The sequence below is a fragment of the Eptesicus fuscus genome, chromosome 13 (assembly GCF_027574615.1).
Source record: "Eptesicus fuscus isolate TK198812 chromosome 13, DD_ASM_mEF_20220401, whole genome shotgun sequence".
NCBI classification, from domain to species: domain Eukaryota; kingdom Metazoa; phylum Chordata; class Mammalia; order Chiroptera; family Vespertilionidae; genus Eptesicus; species Eptesicus fuscus.
Window position 1 is genome coordinate 42,932,773 of NC_072485.1, and position 20,490 is coordinate 42,953,262.

The 20,490-nt window shown below is 41.4% G+C and overlaps 2 protein-coding genes across 2 annotated transcripts; one reads left to right on the top strand and one right to left on the bottom strand.

Annotated features, from left to right (window-relative positions):
• The first annotated feature begins 11,685 nt into the window (after nt 1–11,685).
• On the top strand, nt 11,686–12,690 carry LOC103304318 (olfactory receptor 51E1). The gene has a single exon (XM_054725659.1). It carries the CDS (start codon nt 11,737–11,739, stop codon nt 12,688–12,690), a length of 954 nt encoding a protein of 317 aa, XP_054581634.1. The 5' UTR covers nt 11,686–11,736.
• A 5,202-nt stretch (nt 12,691–17,892) lies between these two features.
• Nucleotides 17,893–18,855, bottom strand: LOC103304331 (olfactory receptor 51I2-like). Its single transcript, XM_008161248.2, has one exon. The coding sequence runs from the start codon at nt 18,853–18,855 to the stop codon at nt 17,893–17,895; it is 963 nt and encodes a 320-aa protein (XP_008159470.2).
• Nucleotides 18,856–20,490: the final 1,635 nt, after the last annotated feature.

The following is a 20,490-nucleotide window of genomic DNA, read 5'->3' on the forward strand; positions in this document are numbered from 1 at the left end:
AAGGTGATAGTAATTGAAGCGAGGGGAGGGAGATGGTAACAGGAGATGAGACAGCTCACATGAAGTGTTTACATTTCTGTATGCATGTGGGTGTATTTATGTGGAAACTGCCAATGCTCATCTATGTGGCCCTACTGGAGATTGCCTTTCCATAAGAGTACTGTGTATTCTGAGTGGTAGTGAGTGTGTAGGTACATTTATGTGGGTGTAGTGATTTTTAGTGTGTGTGTGGTGTGTGTGAGTGTATCTGTATACATAAGAAATGGGCCAGTTGTGCAGTTGGCGAGTGTGATAGCTGTGACTTGGCATATATATTTCATGAATAACAGATCTGATTGCACATTTATTGTGTTTATGTGGTCTCTGTTAGTTGGTATGTGATATGCTCCTATTTGAGAATGTTGAACAATATCTTTATGAATATCGGATGAAAATGCTGCCTCTATCTTTTCTTCATATTTGTAATATGGAAAATGTAGAGTGTAATATGTAGAATGTAAAATATTATATATTTGTAACAATGTAGAATATGTAATATGCATGAGTGTATGGAATGTATGGTATTAGGATGGCGATGTGATGTTTATCTTTGGGCATATGCCTGTTGTGCATAGAATTTGTGATATGAAATCATTTTGAGTGATACATGTGTCTTTAGTCATATGTAGGTGGAATGTAATGTCTGAAAGATATGTGTGTATACATGTGTGTGTGTGTGTATGCAGTGTTTGTGAATACTGTATTTTAGGGTATATGCCTGGTGCATATACTTTAGGATACATTTCTTTTTTTATTTTTTGAACTCTTATTATGCTTTCTAATAAAAAATGAATCTGTTATTCCTGAAATGCTTGTATCTTCCTCTCCTTTTGCTTATATTCTCTTCTTCTACACTGAGATCCAAAAGTAAATTGAAAAATTCTAGTCATGCTGTTGATGCAGGTGATACTTAGAGGTCATGGGTCTTGCCATTTTTCTCTTAGTGAATAGATACCTCTTTACTGATTCCCACCTGATGTTCTCACTAATCTCATTCTCTCTCTTCCTATCCCTCATTTGATAGGGATAGGAAGAGAGAGAATGAGATTAGTGAGAACATCAGGTGGGAAGCCTAATAAAACTATAAATGTTGGACTGCTCAAAGATATATGCATTTCTTTTTTAAAAAATCTTTATTGTTGAAAGTATTATAGATGTCGCCTTCTCCCACCCCATCAACCCTCTTCAGCCCACCTCTGCCCCCCTCCCCAGGCCCTCACCACCCATTTTCCATAGGACACATTTCCTTTGGGTGGTAGGTGTGGATTATATGGCACAAGAATGAGTACACTAACTGTGTTTCTTGGCAGTGATTATCGAATGATGTCTCTATGTATTTGGGGTGGCAATAGGAAGTTAAGGTCCTGATTATGGAAGTAATTTCCAAATCTGAGAGCAATCTCAAAGGCCCTGTTTCTTGGCCTGGGCTCAGCATGGGTATGGCCTAACCTCTGGAAGTGATAGGAGAGGAGAGTGCTACCTCTTTACATCTTCTCAAAGGCCAGACCACACCTTCTTTTTCCTGACCACATGATTTTAGGTGCTTCTGTTACCTCTTCCCATCTTTCCTCCCATACTTCCTGCTCTTCCTGAGGCATTGAACTCTCTAAATCCCTGGCCTCCTACCTCAATATCAGGTCCTAGTATCTTCTCCTCTCCCTTCCCTTTCTTGCTGGTCTACCAAACATGTTTAAATGTCATTGGTTCTAGGGAGGTTCTCTAAATCCCTCTGGAGAATCAGTGAACAAGAATGAGGGGGGGAGGGGGCATCGATATGAGACATTGTAAAGGCTCTGGCATCTCCTAGAGATAAGAAATGTTCACATTGATGAAAATGTAAAAAAAAAAAAAAATTTAAAAAATGTTCACAGTGAAGAAAACAATGTAGATTCATTTGAAGCAGAGGAAAGAATACTAAAGTAGTACTTATGAGGTTAAAATCCTGAAAAATATCATAAAGTGGTATACCATATAACCACCCTGGATCTCATTTCCTCTTCTGTGTAATGAGACACTATAATAGTGATGATGTTGTAAAGCTCAAATACTATGAACGTCCTTTATAAGTTGCCAAGTATTGTAAACGTGCAATAAACTATTATATTCATGTTTGTTTTATTGCTTTAGGAAACATCCACCTTCTGGTCTTTGTGAATGGTGTCTCAGAATTGTGCATCACCAGTTTGGCCTGACTTATTGTCATTAATTAAAACAACTTTTTAAATTTATTCATTAATTGTTTTCATGAAGCTTCAGAGAAGTTGAAATTCATTTCCCTGTGAAATCCAAATTTACCAGTGAAATTCAATGGAAGCACAACCTTTCCAAGAAATTCCTTTAAATGTGGTCGATATCTATATCCAGAAAAGAGATATTGTGGGGTTACAATGAGGTGCCATCTAGGTTAGGATCACTAGCTTTGATATTTAGGCATGCTATTTAGCTTACTGAACCTCAGTAATTTTGGAAACAGTAAGCACTGTAAAACAGAAACATACTGTAGCTCCTGTGGGTGGTTGTGGGATTAAATAGAATAATAGATATGAAAACACACGGAAAATAGAAAGTGATCAATAAATGTTGGTGCCAATTCAGTCATTCCTCACTTTAAGCTATTGGTAGATCTTGTGACTTTAAGTGAAACACTTGAAATGAAACTGATTTGACCACAGGCTAATTGATATAAGCAAGACTTAAGTTCCTGCAGCATCTCATCAATGTTCTAACAAAATGACGCTGAGCAAAATGACATTATGAGGACCCGTTGTAGTTTTAAATAATAAAGTGAATAAAATAAGATTTGCTTATTTTATTATGGGGGAAGATATTTAAAAGTATAGTCATCTTCACCCTTCATAACCACATTCTGTGCCAAGGCCAGAGCCAGTCCCTGATCCATATTGCAATGTCTCTGTTTTAGATGAACTCATGGCCTTCTTTCTTAGAAGATCTGAGGACATCTCTGAGTCCCCTAGAATCTCTATATTTAAATAACTGGTGGTAAGTGCAGTAACTGTTGCTTGTTGGAAAACCTGGCTAATTGCTCACTAGATTAAAGGCTTCCTATAGGCTCCCACAGGCTCTGTGCTTCCCTCTATCATAAAATTAGGGCTCTATATTCAACTGGATGTTTACCACTCTGTCACAGAGCTTAAATAGTTATGTAACCGTTTGTTCATCCTCTCTTATAGAACTTAAATATCCATATGATAGTTGTATGTCTCCCTTGAGGACAAGGACTAGGTTTTCTTATCTGCAGTACGGGGCATATAAGGTGCTCAATGGCTGTGGGGTTGGGGCCTTTCTGAGAGAGGGAACGGCTGAGTGGTTTCTTCACTTTACGTAAACAAATTCACTCTTATTCCCCCACCTACTCTCATCTCTTCTTCCTTTCTCAATAAATTATAGTCCTTAAATTTTATAAAGTCCACAAAGTACTTTCTGCAGCTATTAATGATCAATTATTATCCAAACATAACATTATATTATAGACAGAGTTTGGTTAAATATTCTCACTTCTGAGGCAAGATCCTTCTGTATTCTCCACTCATTATGTCATGAATCTTAAAGTTTTATTGTCTAGCTGAAGTCACTATGGTTGACCCTAAGTGAGCACTGGATATGTGAAATCTAAGCTTTTCTGGTGGAACTTTCCCCAGCTTGCTCCCATGCTTGTGCTGATCAGTGTTCAGCTGAATTTTTGAGGAGGACCCTCTACATATCTCTGGAGTTCTCTCTCTGTGTAGATCATTCATCTCTAGTCCTCTGCATTCAAATTCTAGCTAGCTTGGTCTTCCTGAACTCTCAGCTCCATATCCTCAAGTTAAGATGTCCTCTGTCTGGTCCTCCGCCCTCGTGCCACAGCATGAAAACTCTCTTAAGGCTGTGAACTGAGGAACCACAGGTTCACCTCATGTGTTTCCCATGTTTCAGGGCTCACTGTCCTTCATTGCCTGATATCCAGTATCTCCCAAACCATTGTTTTATATATATTGTCCACTTTAGGTCTCTTTGGGTGAACGTTACTTTCTGTTACTCCACCTTGGCCAGCAATGGAAGTTCCTGGGGTATTTTTAAAGTCTTCACACCGTGTAGGTCTAAATGGGAGGTTGTGGGAGGTGGTTCAAGGGAGATGACAAGTGTCAGGCTGCAGGTGTGAAGGTACCTGGAGCCCTTGTAATCTCAAGTTTTGATGTGGTCTGAGTTGAAATGACCTGATTCGACATTGTCTGTTTGTGCACAGCTTAAAGTCAGCACACCCTGTGTTGTGAATTTAAAACTTACAGTTGCAAAATTAGTCAGTAAAAAGTAAGAAGAAATCAACTAGAATTCACTTTGCTTTATTTATAGACATGTTTTTAAAAAGTTTATTTAAATATGTAAGGTATTTACTTTCACACTCAAATTGTTCTCCAACTCCCTAAAATGTTCTCTCGCTATTTTTGTCCTTAAGAGAGAAAGCAGATGTCGTTGGTCTTATATGGCTGGTGTTGGTGTTAGGGGAGGATTAAAGAAATCACATTCTCCTTCCTCAGCCAGACATTCAGAAACCCAAGACTAAAGAAGAAGGCAGAGGCATGGTCCCTGGGGACCACTGGTATGAATTAACTAGACACAGGACCCAAAGGCTGGAGACAAAGAAGATGAGCTTTGGGGGAAGGCAAATGGGTCAATTAGGCTTAGTAAGGACCCAACCAGGTGCCACCAATGGAAAGAAGGTGAAGGACAGAGAAAGCTTCAGGAAGGTGATGAGCTGGCACTTAATCCTGGGGTCTCCCTTAGAGCGTATGTAGCCTTTTCTCTGGCTGAGTTTGTTGAACCTCGGAAGAAACTTGGAGAAAAGCCCCTCACATAGACCATGAACACACAAATGAGTTTTTTTGTAGCCTTCCCTTGCTCATTTCCCCTGTCTAACTTCACATTTGGAACTGGCGCAGGGCCCATCTGAGGAGGACTCTAGGGATATCAGCTCTTTCTGCTCCTCCTTTCCCATCCCTCAGGCATACCTTCCCTGGACACAGAAGCCAAGAAGGACACAGGACCCACAGTTGGCTACTGAAGGGTACCTGCTCGTAGACCCTCTGGGCAGCACTCCTCCCCACTGCAGGGAGAAGCAGAGGGAGGAGGAGATAAGACAGGGAACAAATAAATAACCCTGATCAGGGAGGTCCAAAGGAGGGAGCAGAGACAGAGAGGGCTGCACTGCAGTGTAGCTGCCAGACCTCTTCTGGAAAAGTACTGGAGAAAAGGGCACAGGTTCCTGCAGTGCAGCTGAGGTGAGTGCAGGGAAGCAGGGGTACATCCAGGCATGAGGGCTGCTTGTAGATAGGGGTCTCCCATTAGACCTGCTGAGTGAATGAGAAATCAGACTGAAGAACCAGAAATATAGGGGTGGGGCTGGGGATATGAAGCTGGCCCCTGACTCACATGACAGACAGCCTCAGCAATTTCTGTGTTTGTGTGGTAAAGGGAAGCACAGATGGTAGTTTTCAAGCAATTTTCCAGTGATCAGTTTACTGGGTGCCCAGCTAGAGCCTGGCGGGAGATGGCCTAAATGAAGATGAAGAGGGACAGAGAACAGATGGGGTTGGAACTGGGGTAGAAATAGACTATGGTTTGGTGTGTGAACAGGGCCAGTTCGGGGTTGGTAGTGTGGTCCAAGCTCAGTTTGTCATTAGAGGGTCGCACTATAGCTCTGTTTGGGGTGTGAGCTCTGAATGGGGTTTAGGCTAATTGGATGCTCTGCATCAGGAGTCAGGCTGTGGCTGAGATTGAGATTTAGCAATCTTCCTAAGGCTCTGTGCCTAGAATCAGGGTTTAGTCTTCAGCCCATTTAGAAAGTGAATTCGTGTCTACACTGCAGTGTCCCTGGCTTGTACTCAATCACTTTCAGCTTCCCAAACAGGTATGTTCTCTTTCTCTCTGGGTCTTTGCATTTGTGAGAGGGCACTTTTAAAAACAAATTGGATCAGGTCTGTTGCTTAATTTCCTTCAAGTCACTCAGAATTAAATCAAAACTCCTTGCCTGCAAGCCACTACATGATCTGGTCCTTTCCCTCACTCTGCCCTCATCTAAAACTCTCCTGTGATCTTGATGCTCCAGCCACAGTGACCTTCTTTCTGTTTTGTGAAACTTCAAACTCATTCTTGACTCAAGACCTTTTCCTCTTGTTGTCTCCTCTGTCTGTAACAATCTGCCCCTAGATCTTCGAATGGCTGGCATATTTCATCACACAGCTCTCAGTTTATGTGCCACCTCCACTAACTTCTATTTCAAATATGGGTACCTTGTCCCTGCCATTTGCCTCTTATTGCTCTGTCTTGTCTTCAGTGCTCTTATCTTTGTCTGAAGTTTTCTCGCTTATTCATTTGTTAATTTTTTTTTTATCACCCTCTTAGTGCATGAGCTCCCTGGGAACAGTGATCTTTTCTGTTGTACCCATCATTTTATCTCCAGTTTGGGGCAAATAGTAGGCATTCTCCATGTTTTTGTTGTCTAACTGAATGTTGCTATCTCCATGCCCCTAAGCTTGTCTGGTTAACTGCTACTACTTCCCCCCAAGTCTTGGCTCAGACGTCACCTCCTCACCCCCTGAGCATGACAACTTGGTGAGCTATTGTCTATTTGCTCCTGAGGCCCTTGTAGTTTCCCTGGTCCTGGCATTTATCACAACATGCTGTGATGGCCACATCATTGTCTCCGTTTCTCCCCACTGTGGGAGGGATGAACTATGACTTACTTACTCTGTATCTTAATATCTCCAGTCTGGTCCACTGTAGACAGCCAATCAATAATTGTTGAAGAAATCAGTGTTTCAATCAAAGTCCCAGATCTGGCTTTCCACTGCATCCTACTTTCCTATGTGCAGGCAGCAGCCAGAATAGCTGTGATGGGCACTGACAACTAGGTCAAGCTTTCCAGCTCTTTGGGACTCTGATTGGCTCTGGTTCTCCTTGGGAAGGAGAGGGGCAGGGACCAGAACCCTGGGGCTCTGCATAGGAGTGATTTTGGAGGGCCAGGCTGACTTGTGTGAGTAGAGTGGGGCTGGGAGTCTCACTTTCTATTGAGTTAGAAATTGTACTCTCTTATCTTTCTATTCTCATCTTGGCCAGTCTAAAAAGAATGGACAAGACCCTGCAAGGGTTTACCTGCTTCATCAAATATAAGACCCTGCAAGGGTTTATCTGCTTCATCAAATACAGAGAATATGATAATTTGGAGTGGATGTGATTCTGGGGCTGCCACCCTGATGGAGTACTAGGAAAAGGGCTTCTCCACAAATTGGGTGAAGAGCTCCAACCTCCTTGCTGGTCACAGCATTGCCCCTGAGGCTGGCCTTCCCTCTCTGGGCCTGGGAGCAGAAGCTAGAGTCTCCCAGGTATTTCTGGACTTCCCTCTAGAAACATTCTCTGACAGATGTTCCCGCAGTGGCTGGCAGTGGTACCTGAGACCTCCACCCATTGTTCCAGGCTTTGCAACAGGCCAGGCTACTACACACGTGCACAAAATTAAAAACAGCTAAAATCAAGGGAAATGTATAGGCCTTGGACTTAGACAATCTAGGTTATATTTCTGCTTTACCAGTCAACTGTTAAACCCTGGCAACATTATTTTTCCCCTTGGGACATCCGTTTTCTCACATATAACATAGAGAAGATACACAGAATTGCCATCATGCAACATTGTTCTTGGGCTAGGGATATCCAATGCAGTGCCTGGAATTTTGCAGGTGCTCAATGATTTTTGCTATTATCATAAAAACAATAAAATCAGCGTTGGGAGTAACCTCGTTGTTCTGTTAGGTCAGAAGAGATGGAGCTGAGAGCCCGGCCTATCTCCCTGACTGCTTTTCAGTGGGTCTCTGAGAAGGCAGGAGCTGAGAGAGTTCTGGGGAAGAGCGTGAGGAGGGGCTGATCATGAGGGCTGAGCTGGCACTGGGGGAGTGTTGGAGGCCAGGGGGAAGGAATGAAGAGGATTTAAGGCCTCAAAGAGGATTGCCACTCTTTGTAGCTGGAGGCTCCTGCTCCCTCATCCTCAAGAAAAGGCCAAGGTGTTCTTCACAGTTCTCCAAGAAACATTCCTGGGACTTGCTAAGATAGTGCGACTTTTCCAGGGAACTATCTTAAGCACAGGATTATTCCTTAGTAGTGAGAGCAGTGTGGGTGGGCTCTCTAAAAGAAAAGAAAGGAAAAGGAAAGAAAAGGAAAAAGTTCCTTTGTTTATTTTTCCTTGATTATGCCTTATTTTCAAACTAGAGTGATTTAGTTCCAATTTCCTCCAGATCTCCAAAGTTCTATCTCTGAGTATGTGCCAATGGCTCTAATTACCAACAGTTGCCCAGGCTGGAAGTCATTGGGTCCTTCTGCCTGCCTCCTCAGGAGACTGTGGGAGACGGGGATGCTTCAGGGATGGGCAGTGTGAAGGGTGACACTTGGGCCCTCTGGCTGGCTCCCTTGCCCATTCCTTTATTTCTCTCCTGCTGCAGTCTTCTGAGGTGTAGCCGGCTATTTTACCTCCAGCGATAGCTGCCCGTTTCCTGCTGCTGAGGCACCTCCCTTCCAGCATGTGTGTGTTGTACGAGTGTGTGCTTAAGGTGGAGTGGCAATGAAGGTGATGAATAGGAGGGAAATAAAACGTTTTTAGAAACTTCATACCTCTTTAGAGATCTTCTTTCCCAGTTTATGGAAATGTTCAAACTGTATCACATTGTACACTGTGATACAGTTTTTGCAATGCCTTTTGACATGCCTTATATGATTTTGCAGCAGCACTATGATTTCTTATTATTGCCCTCTGCATTTATTTATTGCTGAGACTTGCATTCCTAGCCCTAGGACTCTGCTCATTACATAATTTTACCCTCAGAATATGGCAATCCACGATTCCTTCCCAATACATCGCCTAAGGCAGCACATTTTAATCCTAGTCATTCATTGCACTGCGCTACCATGTCTGTTCATGTGAAATTTCTGGATGACATGGATATCTGGCTCTCTGGAGAACCAGAGCCTTCTTGCTAATGTCTCCAGGTGAGGCATCCTAGGTCCCCTCCTGTCTTGGGCACAAACCGTGTGTATGTCCACTTTACATTTATTTAGGGCAAGACTTTGCACCTGCTCTGTTTTCTATGCAGCCTCTCATGCCCTCGGGCTCCCTGGGTAAGAAAGACCTTTTCTGTTGGACTTAAAAATTCTTGTTCTGAAGTTAAGACCACCCCACCTGAACCTTCCAAACATTCTTTTATTCTTCTCAAAAGTCTCTAAAATTCAGACAACTAGAAATCCTTCCTACACTCTTGACCTTGTTGTCCTCATTAGATGCCTATTGAGGGATTCTTCTTTTGAAAAAACTCATTTTACTTTTTATACAAACACTAACTAAATACTAATAAATATGGTAGGGTTTCTGCCATTAAAAACTCATAATTCAGGGGAAAACTATAAATATGCAATAATTATAGTTCAGGAGGATAAATTCATAAAATGAGACCTAAACAAAGTTCTCTGGGAGCGCAGAGCAGGAAATATTTAATTATACCCAAGGGAAAGAGAATTAGGAAAATAGCATAGGAGAGAGAGACAGTAAACCAGGATGTGAATGCTAAGTAAGATTTTTGCTCTGTGGAAAGACAGGAGAGGGAAAGAGACACTCAGAGAAACACCGATGTGAGAGAGACATATCGATTAGTTGCCTCCTGCACACACCCCTGATTGAGGTATGTGCCCTTGATTGGAATTGAACCTGGGACCCTTCAGTCTGAGGGCTGACTCTATCCACTGAGCCAAACTGGCTAGGGCTCAAAGGAATTTAAAAAAACGCACAACACAAAACAATGGCTAGTGACCTGATTTCTTTTGGTTAGAAGACTATTGGGATTGTGCCAATGAAAAAGATTACATGGGAGTCATGGCAGTCAGAATTGGAGTATCTCGCTTGTGTGACTATTTGGGCCGCCCTAACAGAAAAGAGGAAAAACTAGAGGAAAAGCAGTTAACAACACAGACAAGATTTTTTGCACATTAACTATGTGCCCAGCATTGTGTTAAATGTTTCATCATCTCATTTGATCCTCACATTGACATTTTTTAGGCAGTGACTGTTATCCTCATTTTAAAGAGGCTTAGAAAGGTTAATTGGTTTGCCCCAGATTGCACACTTAAGGAAGTCTTTGACTGGGATTTGAATTCAGGATTGATTTCATACCTCATATTCTTAAGAGCTATACAACTGTGCGTCTGTAAGAGTTTGTTTTTGGACAGGGAGAGTTTTTTTTTTTTTTTTTAATATATTTTATTGATTTTTTACAGAGAGGAAGAGAGAGGGATAGAGAGTTAGAAACATCGATCAGCTGCCTCTTGCACACCCCCTACTGGGGATGCGCCCGCAACCAAGGCACATGCCCCCGACCGGAATCGAACCTGGGACCCCTGAGTCCGCAGGCCGACGCTCTATCCACTGAGCCAAACCGGTTTCGGCGGACAGGGAGAGTTTGATGTGCTTGAGTGACAGACAGGTAGATCCTTTAGTAAGACTGTAGAATTATGAGTCTGGATCACAAAAGATAATTCATGGCTTGCTATATAGATTTGGGAATCAATAGTTTATACGTAACAAATGGAAAGGAATGAGATGGCTCCAGAAGGGGGATATAGAACAAGAACACTGAGGATAAAATTTTCAGAGCATTATCATTTAAGAGCATGCTTAATGATCAAGCAGAGGAGATGGAAGATCCAGAAAGGAGACCAAGAACTAGTGATCAGAGAGAGATGAGGAGCAGAGGGAGGAGGGAGAAGTTCTAAGAAGGAGGGATTTGCTCCCAGTGTCATGCTACAGAGAGGTCAGGACAGAATACTTAAGTGACTTTGCCTCTTTGCCTAAAAATCTAGGTTAAATATGGCTCCTTATACCTTCTCCCCCCAGCAGTTTGAATTAAGCTGTTATTCTCTGTTCTAAAACTTGTGCTTCTAGTGTTCCCCTGAGTGACAGCTTAATGGTAGAACAAAGATTATTGACACATCCTGAACCCAGTGTTAGATGCAAATCCCAACTGATGCTGGCCATGAGCTCTTCTTCACACTCAACTCTTCTCTGGTTACCATGCAGAGAGGTCCTACCCTGTTGTCAAGAGCCAGATCTTGTAAATCTACCCTGGCTATTTTCTTCCCAAGATAAAACCATCTGAAATATACCCTAACGATAAATGTCACTATTTCCATAGCTAGCTCCCAAATTATAGCTAAATGTGTGTGTGTGTGTGTGTGTGTGTTATAAATTCATACTATTTACATAATCTCGTAAAAAGTACGTGAATATTTATGGATGGTAGAAAAGAAAGGAGGAAGTTAGTTAACTCTAATTGTTTTAACTGAGAGAGATGATCTGAGCAAACTCACGTCTGACATTTTTCACCTCAGCAACCTCTACTTATATCCCTCACTTTTTGTAGCCAAGGGTGGGGTTGGTAATCATGGCTGGGTGAATTATCTGAACCTTGACTTTTGAAGGATGATTAGGTTGAGTTTAGAATAGGCTCAGAGGGTGGATAGACAATGACATTAGAGTTAGGGTCAGAACAGGGCATCAGCATGGAGGGAAGAGGTGTGGTGTTGTGATTCAGGAGGATCTGACAATTGTTTATCTTTGCATTCCAGCCTCCCCAGGTCTGGCATTGATTGCAACTCAGCTTCTTCACTATGGTGGGCCCTGATGGCAATGAATCCAGTGCCACATATTTCGTTCTAATAGGCATCCCTGGCTTGGAAGAAGCTCAGTTTTGGTTGGCTTTCCCTTTATTCTCCCTTTACCTTATTGCTGTGCTAGGTAACTTGACAATCATCTACATTGTGTGGACTGAGCACAGCCTACATGAACCCATGTATATTTTTCTTTGCATGCTTTCTGGCCTTGACATCCTTATCTCTACTTCATCCATGCCCAAAATGATGGCCATCTTCTGGTTCAATTCTACTACCATCCAGTTTGATGCTTGTCTGCTACAGATGTTTGCCATCCATTCCTTATCTGGCATGGAGTCCACGGTATTGCTGGCAATGGCCTTTGACCGCTATGTGGCAATATGCCACCCACTCCGCCACGCTACTGTGTTAACATTGCCTCGTGTTGCCAAGATTGGAATGGCTGCCGTAGTACGAGGTGCTGCACTTATGGCCCCTCTGCCTGTCTTCCTCAAACAGCTGCCTTTCTGCCGCTCCAATATCCTTTCCCACTCCTACTGCCTACATCAAGATGTCATGAAGCTGGCCTGTGCTGACATCCACGTCAACGTCATCTACGGCCTCATCGTTATCATCTCTGCCATTGGCCTGGACTCAGTTCTCATCTCCTTATCATATCTGCTTATCCTCAAGACTGTGTTGGGCTTGACACGTGAAGCCCAGACAAAGGCATTTGGCACTTGTGTCTCTCATGTGTGTGCTGTTTTCATATTCTATGTACCGTTCATTGGATTATCTATGGTGCACCGCTTTGGCAAGCGGCAGGACTCCCTCCTGCCCATCATCATGGCCAACACCTACCTCCTTGTCCCTCCTGTGCTCAACCCTATTGTCTATGGAGTGAAGACAAAGGAAATCCGGCAGCGCATCCTTCGTCTTTTCCATGTGACACCCCTCACTTCAGATTGCTAGGTGTCAATGATAAAACTTATTTTTCATTCAAAGTTCTTTAATTCAGATTTTAATATCAATATTTTGGGAGACAGTATTAGGAGAAAAACATTTTCCTTAATAACAACACAAGTGATTCTTCAGAGATGAAACTGGTTGGAACATCTCCTGTGGATAGGGGCAGCAAAACAGTATACTCCCAATCCCCATTTGTGAATATCATTTTTCCCTCTAGTTATTTTCTTGTATAATTATTAAAATCCTGAGGTGGTTGTAGTTGTAGGATTATTATTTCCCATTTAACCATCCAGTCCAATTCTTTAAACTGCTCGTACTAGTCCACAGCATTCTGAGATAAGGGTGCTACATCTGAAGCATATTTACCAAAGGCTTAAGCATGGCAAAAGTGAAATAAACTCAAGAATACAATACAAACAGATACTTTGGCTTAAAACTATGATTTTTTCTCCCCAGAAACCATATTGGATCTCAGAAAAGAAGATATACATGGATTTTCTTCTTCAAAATGATCTCCACAAGGAATATATAATTTACTTTCTTTTGGGGCACCAGCCCTTAGGAGGGAGATTGGAAGTAAAACCATGCAAAAACGACTGTTACCTGCATTAATGGAAGATGACACACTGTTCTGAGAGTTTTTACAGCCCATGGACACTTCCTTTCAATCTGAATAGAAATATAATTAGTACCACCATTGTACTAATGGGGAAGTTGATGTTCAATGGGTCATGAGGTCACACAAAAAAGTTGTCTTTTGATGCCTAACCCTATATTGTGAGGAGGAATTGTTAGACCAGTGGCATAGTGAATTAGACATTTCCATAGTCTTACATTTTCTAGGGGAGGTATTTAATTTCCCTTCTCACTCATCCAGTGTTGTATTTAGACATTTCCCATTAGTATTGTTGGTGGCTTTAATCTCAATAGCTTCTGGTCCATTTACCAATGAACTTGTGAAGTAGCAGCAGGAGTGTGTTTGGGTAATTCCTAACCAGTGGCTAATTTGGGAAATAGTATGATTGGCAGTGGAAGCACTCACTGGGTATCTGGAGAGGCACTTTATAAAGAGAGGCATCAGAAAACACCTTGAAGCTCATGGGAGAAATGGCAGGTCTAACACAGACCAGGGAATCAAGAGCATGACACATCATGAGACTGAGGAAGCGCATGGGGCTAGCCATGAAGCAAGGCTAAGGCAAGCATAGGTCCACAGAAACAGAGTAGAGCATATAGGTGGACAACTACATCCCCAAGGCTCTGAGCTGCCTTACAGGGGAAGCCCACAACATCAATGCTTGGAGAACAAATCTACAGGAGAGACCAATAAAGACTGCTTTCCTGCCAGCTATATTTAGCATAAATGTGGTCCCAGCGGTCCCAGGACCCCCACAAGCTAGGTAGCATAGCACTTCCCAAAGGAAGCAGAATGGGAAAGAGGGGTTATGGGCTCCACAGAGTGCAATAGGAATAAACAGAGCAGAAGCGAGACCACTACCCACAAGGGGAGTGCTAGTCAGACCCAAAGAGAGGTAGCTAAATGTGAGAAGCAGGTAGTATAGTGGAGAACATGGCACAGGGTCAGCCAGACTTTTCTGGCCATAGCACAGGATTACTTAGTAGAGAGGATATGGAGCGAGCATATCTGATTTCTTGGACTGAAATCCAGAAGACGAGAGTTATGAATAGTATGGAATCTAATATACCCAGATGAATGGTGGCCAGCACTACTAGGAACATAAACTTGAGTCATTGCAGGCTTCATTTGGAGGGAATGAAGAATTAGCCCATTGCCTGGTAGAGTCCAGACACTGGGACTGAGAGAAAGAGACAGAATGAAAGAGAATGACATATCATTTTTTCTTATTAGGAAATCAACACATGATTATTATAAATATAAATCTTAGACATTGTGAAAATATTTAAAAAGTAACAATATAATAAAAACGCCAACAAATTTGTCACCTTAAAAGAAAATAATTATTAGCATTTTGGTGTTTATTTTTTCAGATTTTTATTAAGTGTTTATATTCATGCTTCTTTAGGGGCATATGCTAAATGTGTGTGTCTGTTTTATATTTGAAGTGCTATTGGAGACATAGATAGATGAATAATAAGAAGATAAATATAGAGATGTCAATTTCATTATTTCAGATTTTAGAAGGGATTCCATGTCTATGGTACTTAATATGCTCTGGATAACATTTTATAGATTTTATCCTATACGACTTAAACATTTTGTGAGTGTAAACACACACACACATACATACACACACACACACACACACACACACACACATTGGGTCACCTGGAAAAGCCTGGAGTTAAGAACTAGAATGAGAGGAAGAGGCTGTTTCTTTTTAGGAAATTTGGCTGGAAGTTAGGTTAGGTTCTGGATGAAGACCTTCATCATATGCCTTTTACACGAGCATCCTTTTACCTCCCCCATTTCTTTTGTTTGTATATTCCTGCCTCTGGCCCTACCATCTCAGCCACTTGGACCTTTTTGAGTCCTGAAGAAGTCTGAATGTTAAATCTGTCTATAAGTCACTTTTTTAAAGGTTTTATCTGTTTATAAAACAGTTTATGAACTGTTTTACAAACATGTCTTGTGTTCTCTATTCACCAAACCTAATTCCTCCCCATTCTGGACACACAGCTAAGCATTTCTCAGCCTCTCTTGAGATGGGTATGATTAAATGCTAACCATTACTTTCAGTGTGAGTGGAAGTGACATGTGCCACTTCTCTGCCAGGCTCAAAAATCTTCGCATGTTCAATCTTCCACATTTACATCAAATGTGACTTGGGAAGCCATTAGTTGCACATGGTAAACCACAAGCAGCCTGGGTTCCTAAAAATTATGTAGAGACAGATACTTCATACCTGCCACTCTCCATCAACCCATATTTACACTAGGCAGTTGAATAAATAGAAAATAAAGTACTAATGTGTCAAGACTTTGTACATGTTTTTGTTGTCCTTAAGTAGGGTAGTCTTGTAACAACACTAAATAAATAGTTATTGAATAAACAGATTAAAAACTAAAAGAAATAAAACCTGGAGAGTAAGGAGCTGAGGTAAGACTGCTTTTTATCCTTTTAGAGAAAATACTGGATGTATAAATTTATCAAAGAAGCAGATATTTATTTACATTAATATAATTATCAAAAGTCTTAATCAAGCTGGGTCTCATATAGATTTTTAAAAAAAATTTACTCTGGGTCAATACCTTCTCACCTTCTCAGGAAACTTATATTATTGTTCCTTCTCCCTATTAGATATTCAACCTCACTATCTCAGTCATTCTTAGCATTTATTATGTTCCAGTCTCTTCCATATTAAAAATGACAATGACAAGTATAATCCTGCCAAGATACTATATCCCTCTTTTATCTCTTCCCTTTCATAAAATCTCTTAGAGAAGTTAACTAACTAATTTCCACTTATGCATCTCTCATCTAGCTCTTGCAGGGCTCCGATATAACCATAGCCTTGGTGGAACTGCCAAAAGAACTTTTACTATCATCATCAAGGTTTTTAGTCCTTATCTTCTCTGATTTCTCAACAACATTCAACACACTTGACCACTTCCTCTTTCTTGATACAGTTTCCCCTTTGGCTTCCATGGCTTCACACACTTGGCTTTCCTCTTATCTCTCTTGATACTTCTCTGTTTCCTTTGTACCTACGGTATAGTCTTCTTCGCCTGATGAGACAACATGTTATAAGAGAGCATACAATCAGACTTTTAATTGTTATGCAATCACATTTGTGTTGATGGTGTCTATAGTAGGTGCTGTGGCAAACACTGACTATTCTCCATGACTTAAATTTATCTCTAGGCTAGACCATTCAGCTAGTCTAGTGCCCCTTTCCCTATTCAAATTTATTTGTACATTCAAAATAATTATTGAGCTGCTATTATTTCATGAACACCACTAGACACTGAGTATGTTGGCACCTTTGGAGTTATGGCATAGTAGAGTGGCAGTATATTAAACATGTGCAGGAGACAAACAAGTACCAGTGGGTAATATGGAAAAGAAAATTAATTAGACAAGATTTTTCTGAGAAATTAGACTTATACTTGACAAATGAGGAAGGTAGCTAGAAATGTGATGTAGAGTGGGGTGATGAGAATGTTGCACGCAGAGTAAATGGTAGACGCTGAGACCAGATAAACTGATTGTGTTTTAGGTTGTAATCTGCAACTCATACTCCTAAGTTATTTTATAGTACAAATATTTAATAAATAATTTGTATGTATTAGATACAAACCAAATTACTTAGAATAGTATGTGCAATCCTTTACAATCTACCTTTTTGACTTTATCCCCCAACTCCCTCTTTAAACCCTACGCCGCAGGCATAAGGGTTAAGATATAAAAAGTGGTAGAGATGTAAAAAAGTGCAGAAATGCTCATCTTTCCACAAACACATGTACTTTTTCAAAATATTGAGCCTGTTTTTTATATTGCTCATTTTCCCCCTAGGTTTTTCTCCTTTTTACTCAATTCCTACGTTGCCCAGGAAAAAACACACACCATGCTACATTTTTTTCCCCCAAGATGAAATGAAAAGCATCCTCTTCCTTGTAGAAGTTTGTCCTATTTTTCTAGGCAAGATGTAGCAACTATTAATTTACAGTCTCTAGTAATCTCTTGCAAAAAACTTTATTATGATACTTATAAGTCTGTATTCTAGTTGTGTATGTATATGTCTTTAACCTGGTACAAAATTGTGAGTTTCTGGAGAAGACCATGTTTTATTTATTTTTCAGTCTTTAATTCTTAGCACTGCTTCCAGTACAAAGCAAATGGTGAACATAAATTTGTAACAGAAGGAAGCCTGATGGCCCTAACCAGTTTGGCTCAGTTGGATAGAGCATCAGCCTGCGGACTGAAAGGTTCCAGGTTCGATTCCAATCAAGGGTATGTACTTGGTTGTGGGCACATTCCCAGTGGGAGGTGTACAGGAGGCAGCTGATTGATGTTTCTCTCTCATCAATGTTTCTAACTCCCTCTCCCTTCCTCTCTGTAAAAAATCAATAAAATATATTAAAAAAAAAGAAGCCTGATGGTCTTCCCACTGTATTAGCATGGACTAGGAATTTTCAGTACTCCCGCCGAGTGTAGCAGGTTTCTGTGAAGCTATAGCAAGTATCTTTGATGGTACCCAGACCCTGTTGTATTTCATAGTTTCATCAGCCTTGGCCCTTCCACCTCAGCACTCTGAGCATGGCCTCCCTGATGGGCTTGGATTTCACACTGTAGATGATGGGGTTGAGTACAGGGGGCACCATCAGATACACATAGGCAACCAGGGCATGTACAATGTGAGGCAGGTGTCTTCCAAAACGATGGATCATGGACATGGTGATGCATGGAATGAAGAAGACAAAGACAGCAAGGATGTGTGAGACACAGGTGCTGAGGGCCCGGATGCGCTCCCGGGGGGAGGCCAGCCCCAGGACTGTGCACAGGATGAGAGTGTAGGACAGGATGATGAACAGGGAGTCTATGCCCCCAGTGGACACAACCACATAAAGCCCATAGCGAATGTTTATGGTGATATCAGCACAGGCTCTTCTCATTACATCAGGATGGAAACAGAATGAGTGGGACAAGAAGATCTTGTTAGGGCAGAAGTTCAAACGTTTAAGCAGGAATGGCACTGGGAAGAGAGATAGCATAGCACGGGCCACAACGGCCAGTCCAATTCTGAAGATGACATTGTTTGTGAGGACAGCTGCATAGCGCAAGGGGTTGGAGATGGCCACAAAGCGGTCAAATGACATGGCCAGGAGCACCGAGGACTCCACCACAGAGAAGGAGTGGAGGAAGAACATCTGCACCAGGCAAGCATTGAAGGTGATGTGACGATGGTCAAACCAGAGCACAGCCAGGGTGGTGGGCATTGTGGACAAGGTGAGACCCACATCGGTGAGAGCCAGCATGGACAGGAAGTAGTACATGGGCTGGTGCAGGCTGGGAGTCCTCCTCACAGCCAGGAGGATGAGGCAGTTTCCAGTGAGGGCCACAGTGTACATGCAGGAGAAGGGAATGGAGATCCAGCCATGAACGGCCTCCAGCCCTGGGATGCCAATCATCAGGAAGGAAGCTGGCTGGAAGAAGGAGATGTTGACATAGGATTGGGAAGAGAGCATCCTTGGAAGGCAGAAGAAGTCTCCAGTACGATGTGACCTCTTCAATCCGGAAAGACAAAAGGCATTGAGAGGGTACCTGTCATTAGGAAAACATTTATTTTTGCTGTATAGGCTTTTAAATGAATAATTTTTCATTTCTTAGTACTTCGTAATATGAGTAGTTCTAAGAATATGCATACATTAGTGAATATGTCCTCAAAAGAAATACAGAATGTAGGGGATAGTTTTAACTTCTTCATGATTACAGAAAAAATGTGACTGAAATGGACTTAGAATTTAGTTGTTTCTAAATGTAAGTTCTATGCTATTTTCACCATACCATGCAGAGTCTTCATTAAATAAAGTGATGTTTATTAATATACATAGTACTCTCTAAATGATCATTAACATCATCATCATCATCATCATCATCATCATCATCATAGGCTTTGTCTAGGTCTATATTGTTATTTTATTAATGCTGCATTTTGCAGTATTTCTAAGTGCTTTCACATAGCTTTCTCATTGTTGTCTCAAAATTACGCTGCTGATACAGAAGGAAAATATTTTAGCTAATGTGAAAGGAGAGAAATTATGTAGCCCACCATAGGGTGAGAGATTCTCCCTGGAGCAGTTTATTAGAACTTCAGATCTTTTTGTGTTGAGGGGTCTGAGTACAAATCATAGGACATTCTCTTTTAATCAAGTCCCAGTAATGATAAAGTCCCAGGATGAAAATGAGAACAAGTACTAGGTAAGTTTTAGTAAATGAAGAGACAGTTGATTTTTGCCAGGTAACTGAAGACACTTAAATATATGGGTTCAGCCCTAGCTGGGAGATCAGTTGATTAGAACATCATCCCAATATGCCAAGGTTTGGTCACCTGTCAGGGCACGTGGAAGAAGCAATCCATGAGTGCATAAATAAGTGGAACAACAAATCGGCGTTTCTCTCTCTCTCTCTCAAGTCGGTAATAAAAATTTAAAAGTATGCTGTCTAAATATGCCTTGCCCAGAGAATATCAGCCAGGGTCACTGGATGCCAGTGTAATCCAGGCTACACATTGCTTTTTTAGGAATCACCCCCTCACTTCAATTATTTAACATTCCCCACAACCTTTACAATACCAGCCAGACACTTTGTTTAGCCCTTTCCCATACCCATATTGAGGCCTTGATTTGTCCTTGAATGTGCATCCCTGTAAATCACTCAGCACTGACATTTGCTCTAGCTGGAGGGCCACAGCTGCAGGGCCAAGGACCCAAAGTTAGAATTTCTAAGGCACCAACTGGAAACACAAATCAAAGACATAAATGCAGGCACCTATAGTGTTCTGTAGGGTGTTTTCTACTTTTAGTGTTTGTTGCTGAGCAAATACATTTATTGAGTTATAAATCATTACATATCTCTTATGTTCCAGATATTAGACTTCATTTTTTGTTGTTGTTTGAAAATTCAAAACTTAAGTTCAAGTCTATTTGGCTTAAACACTTTGAAGTCTTACGCTGCCTGTATTGGCAGGACTTTACTAGATGCTGGAGATTTGTAAAGTGTGGAGCTGGTTGGACCAGATTATCTGAATGAGCTTGTTCTCTTCTCATGTTCTATGGTGACATGATTTGGGGCCCTCCAAATAAAACCCCTTCCTATTTTTC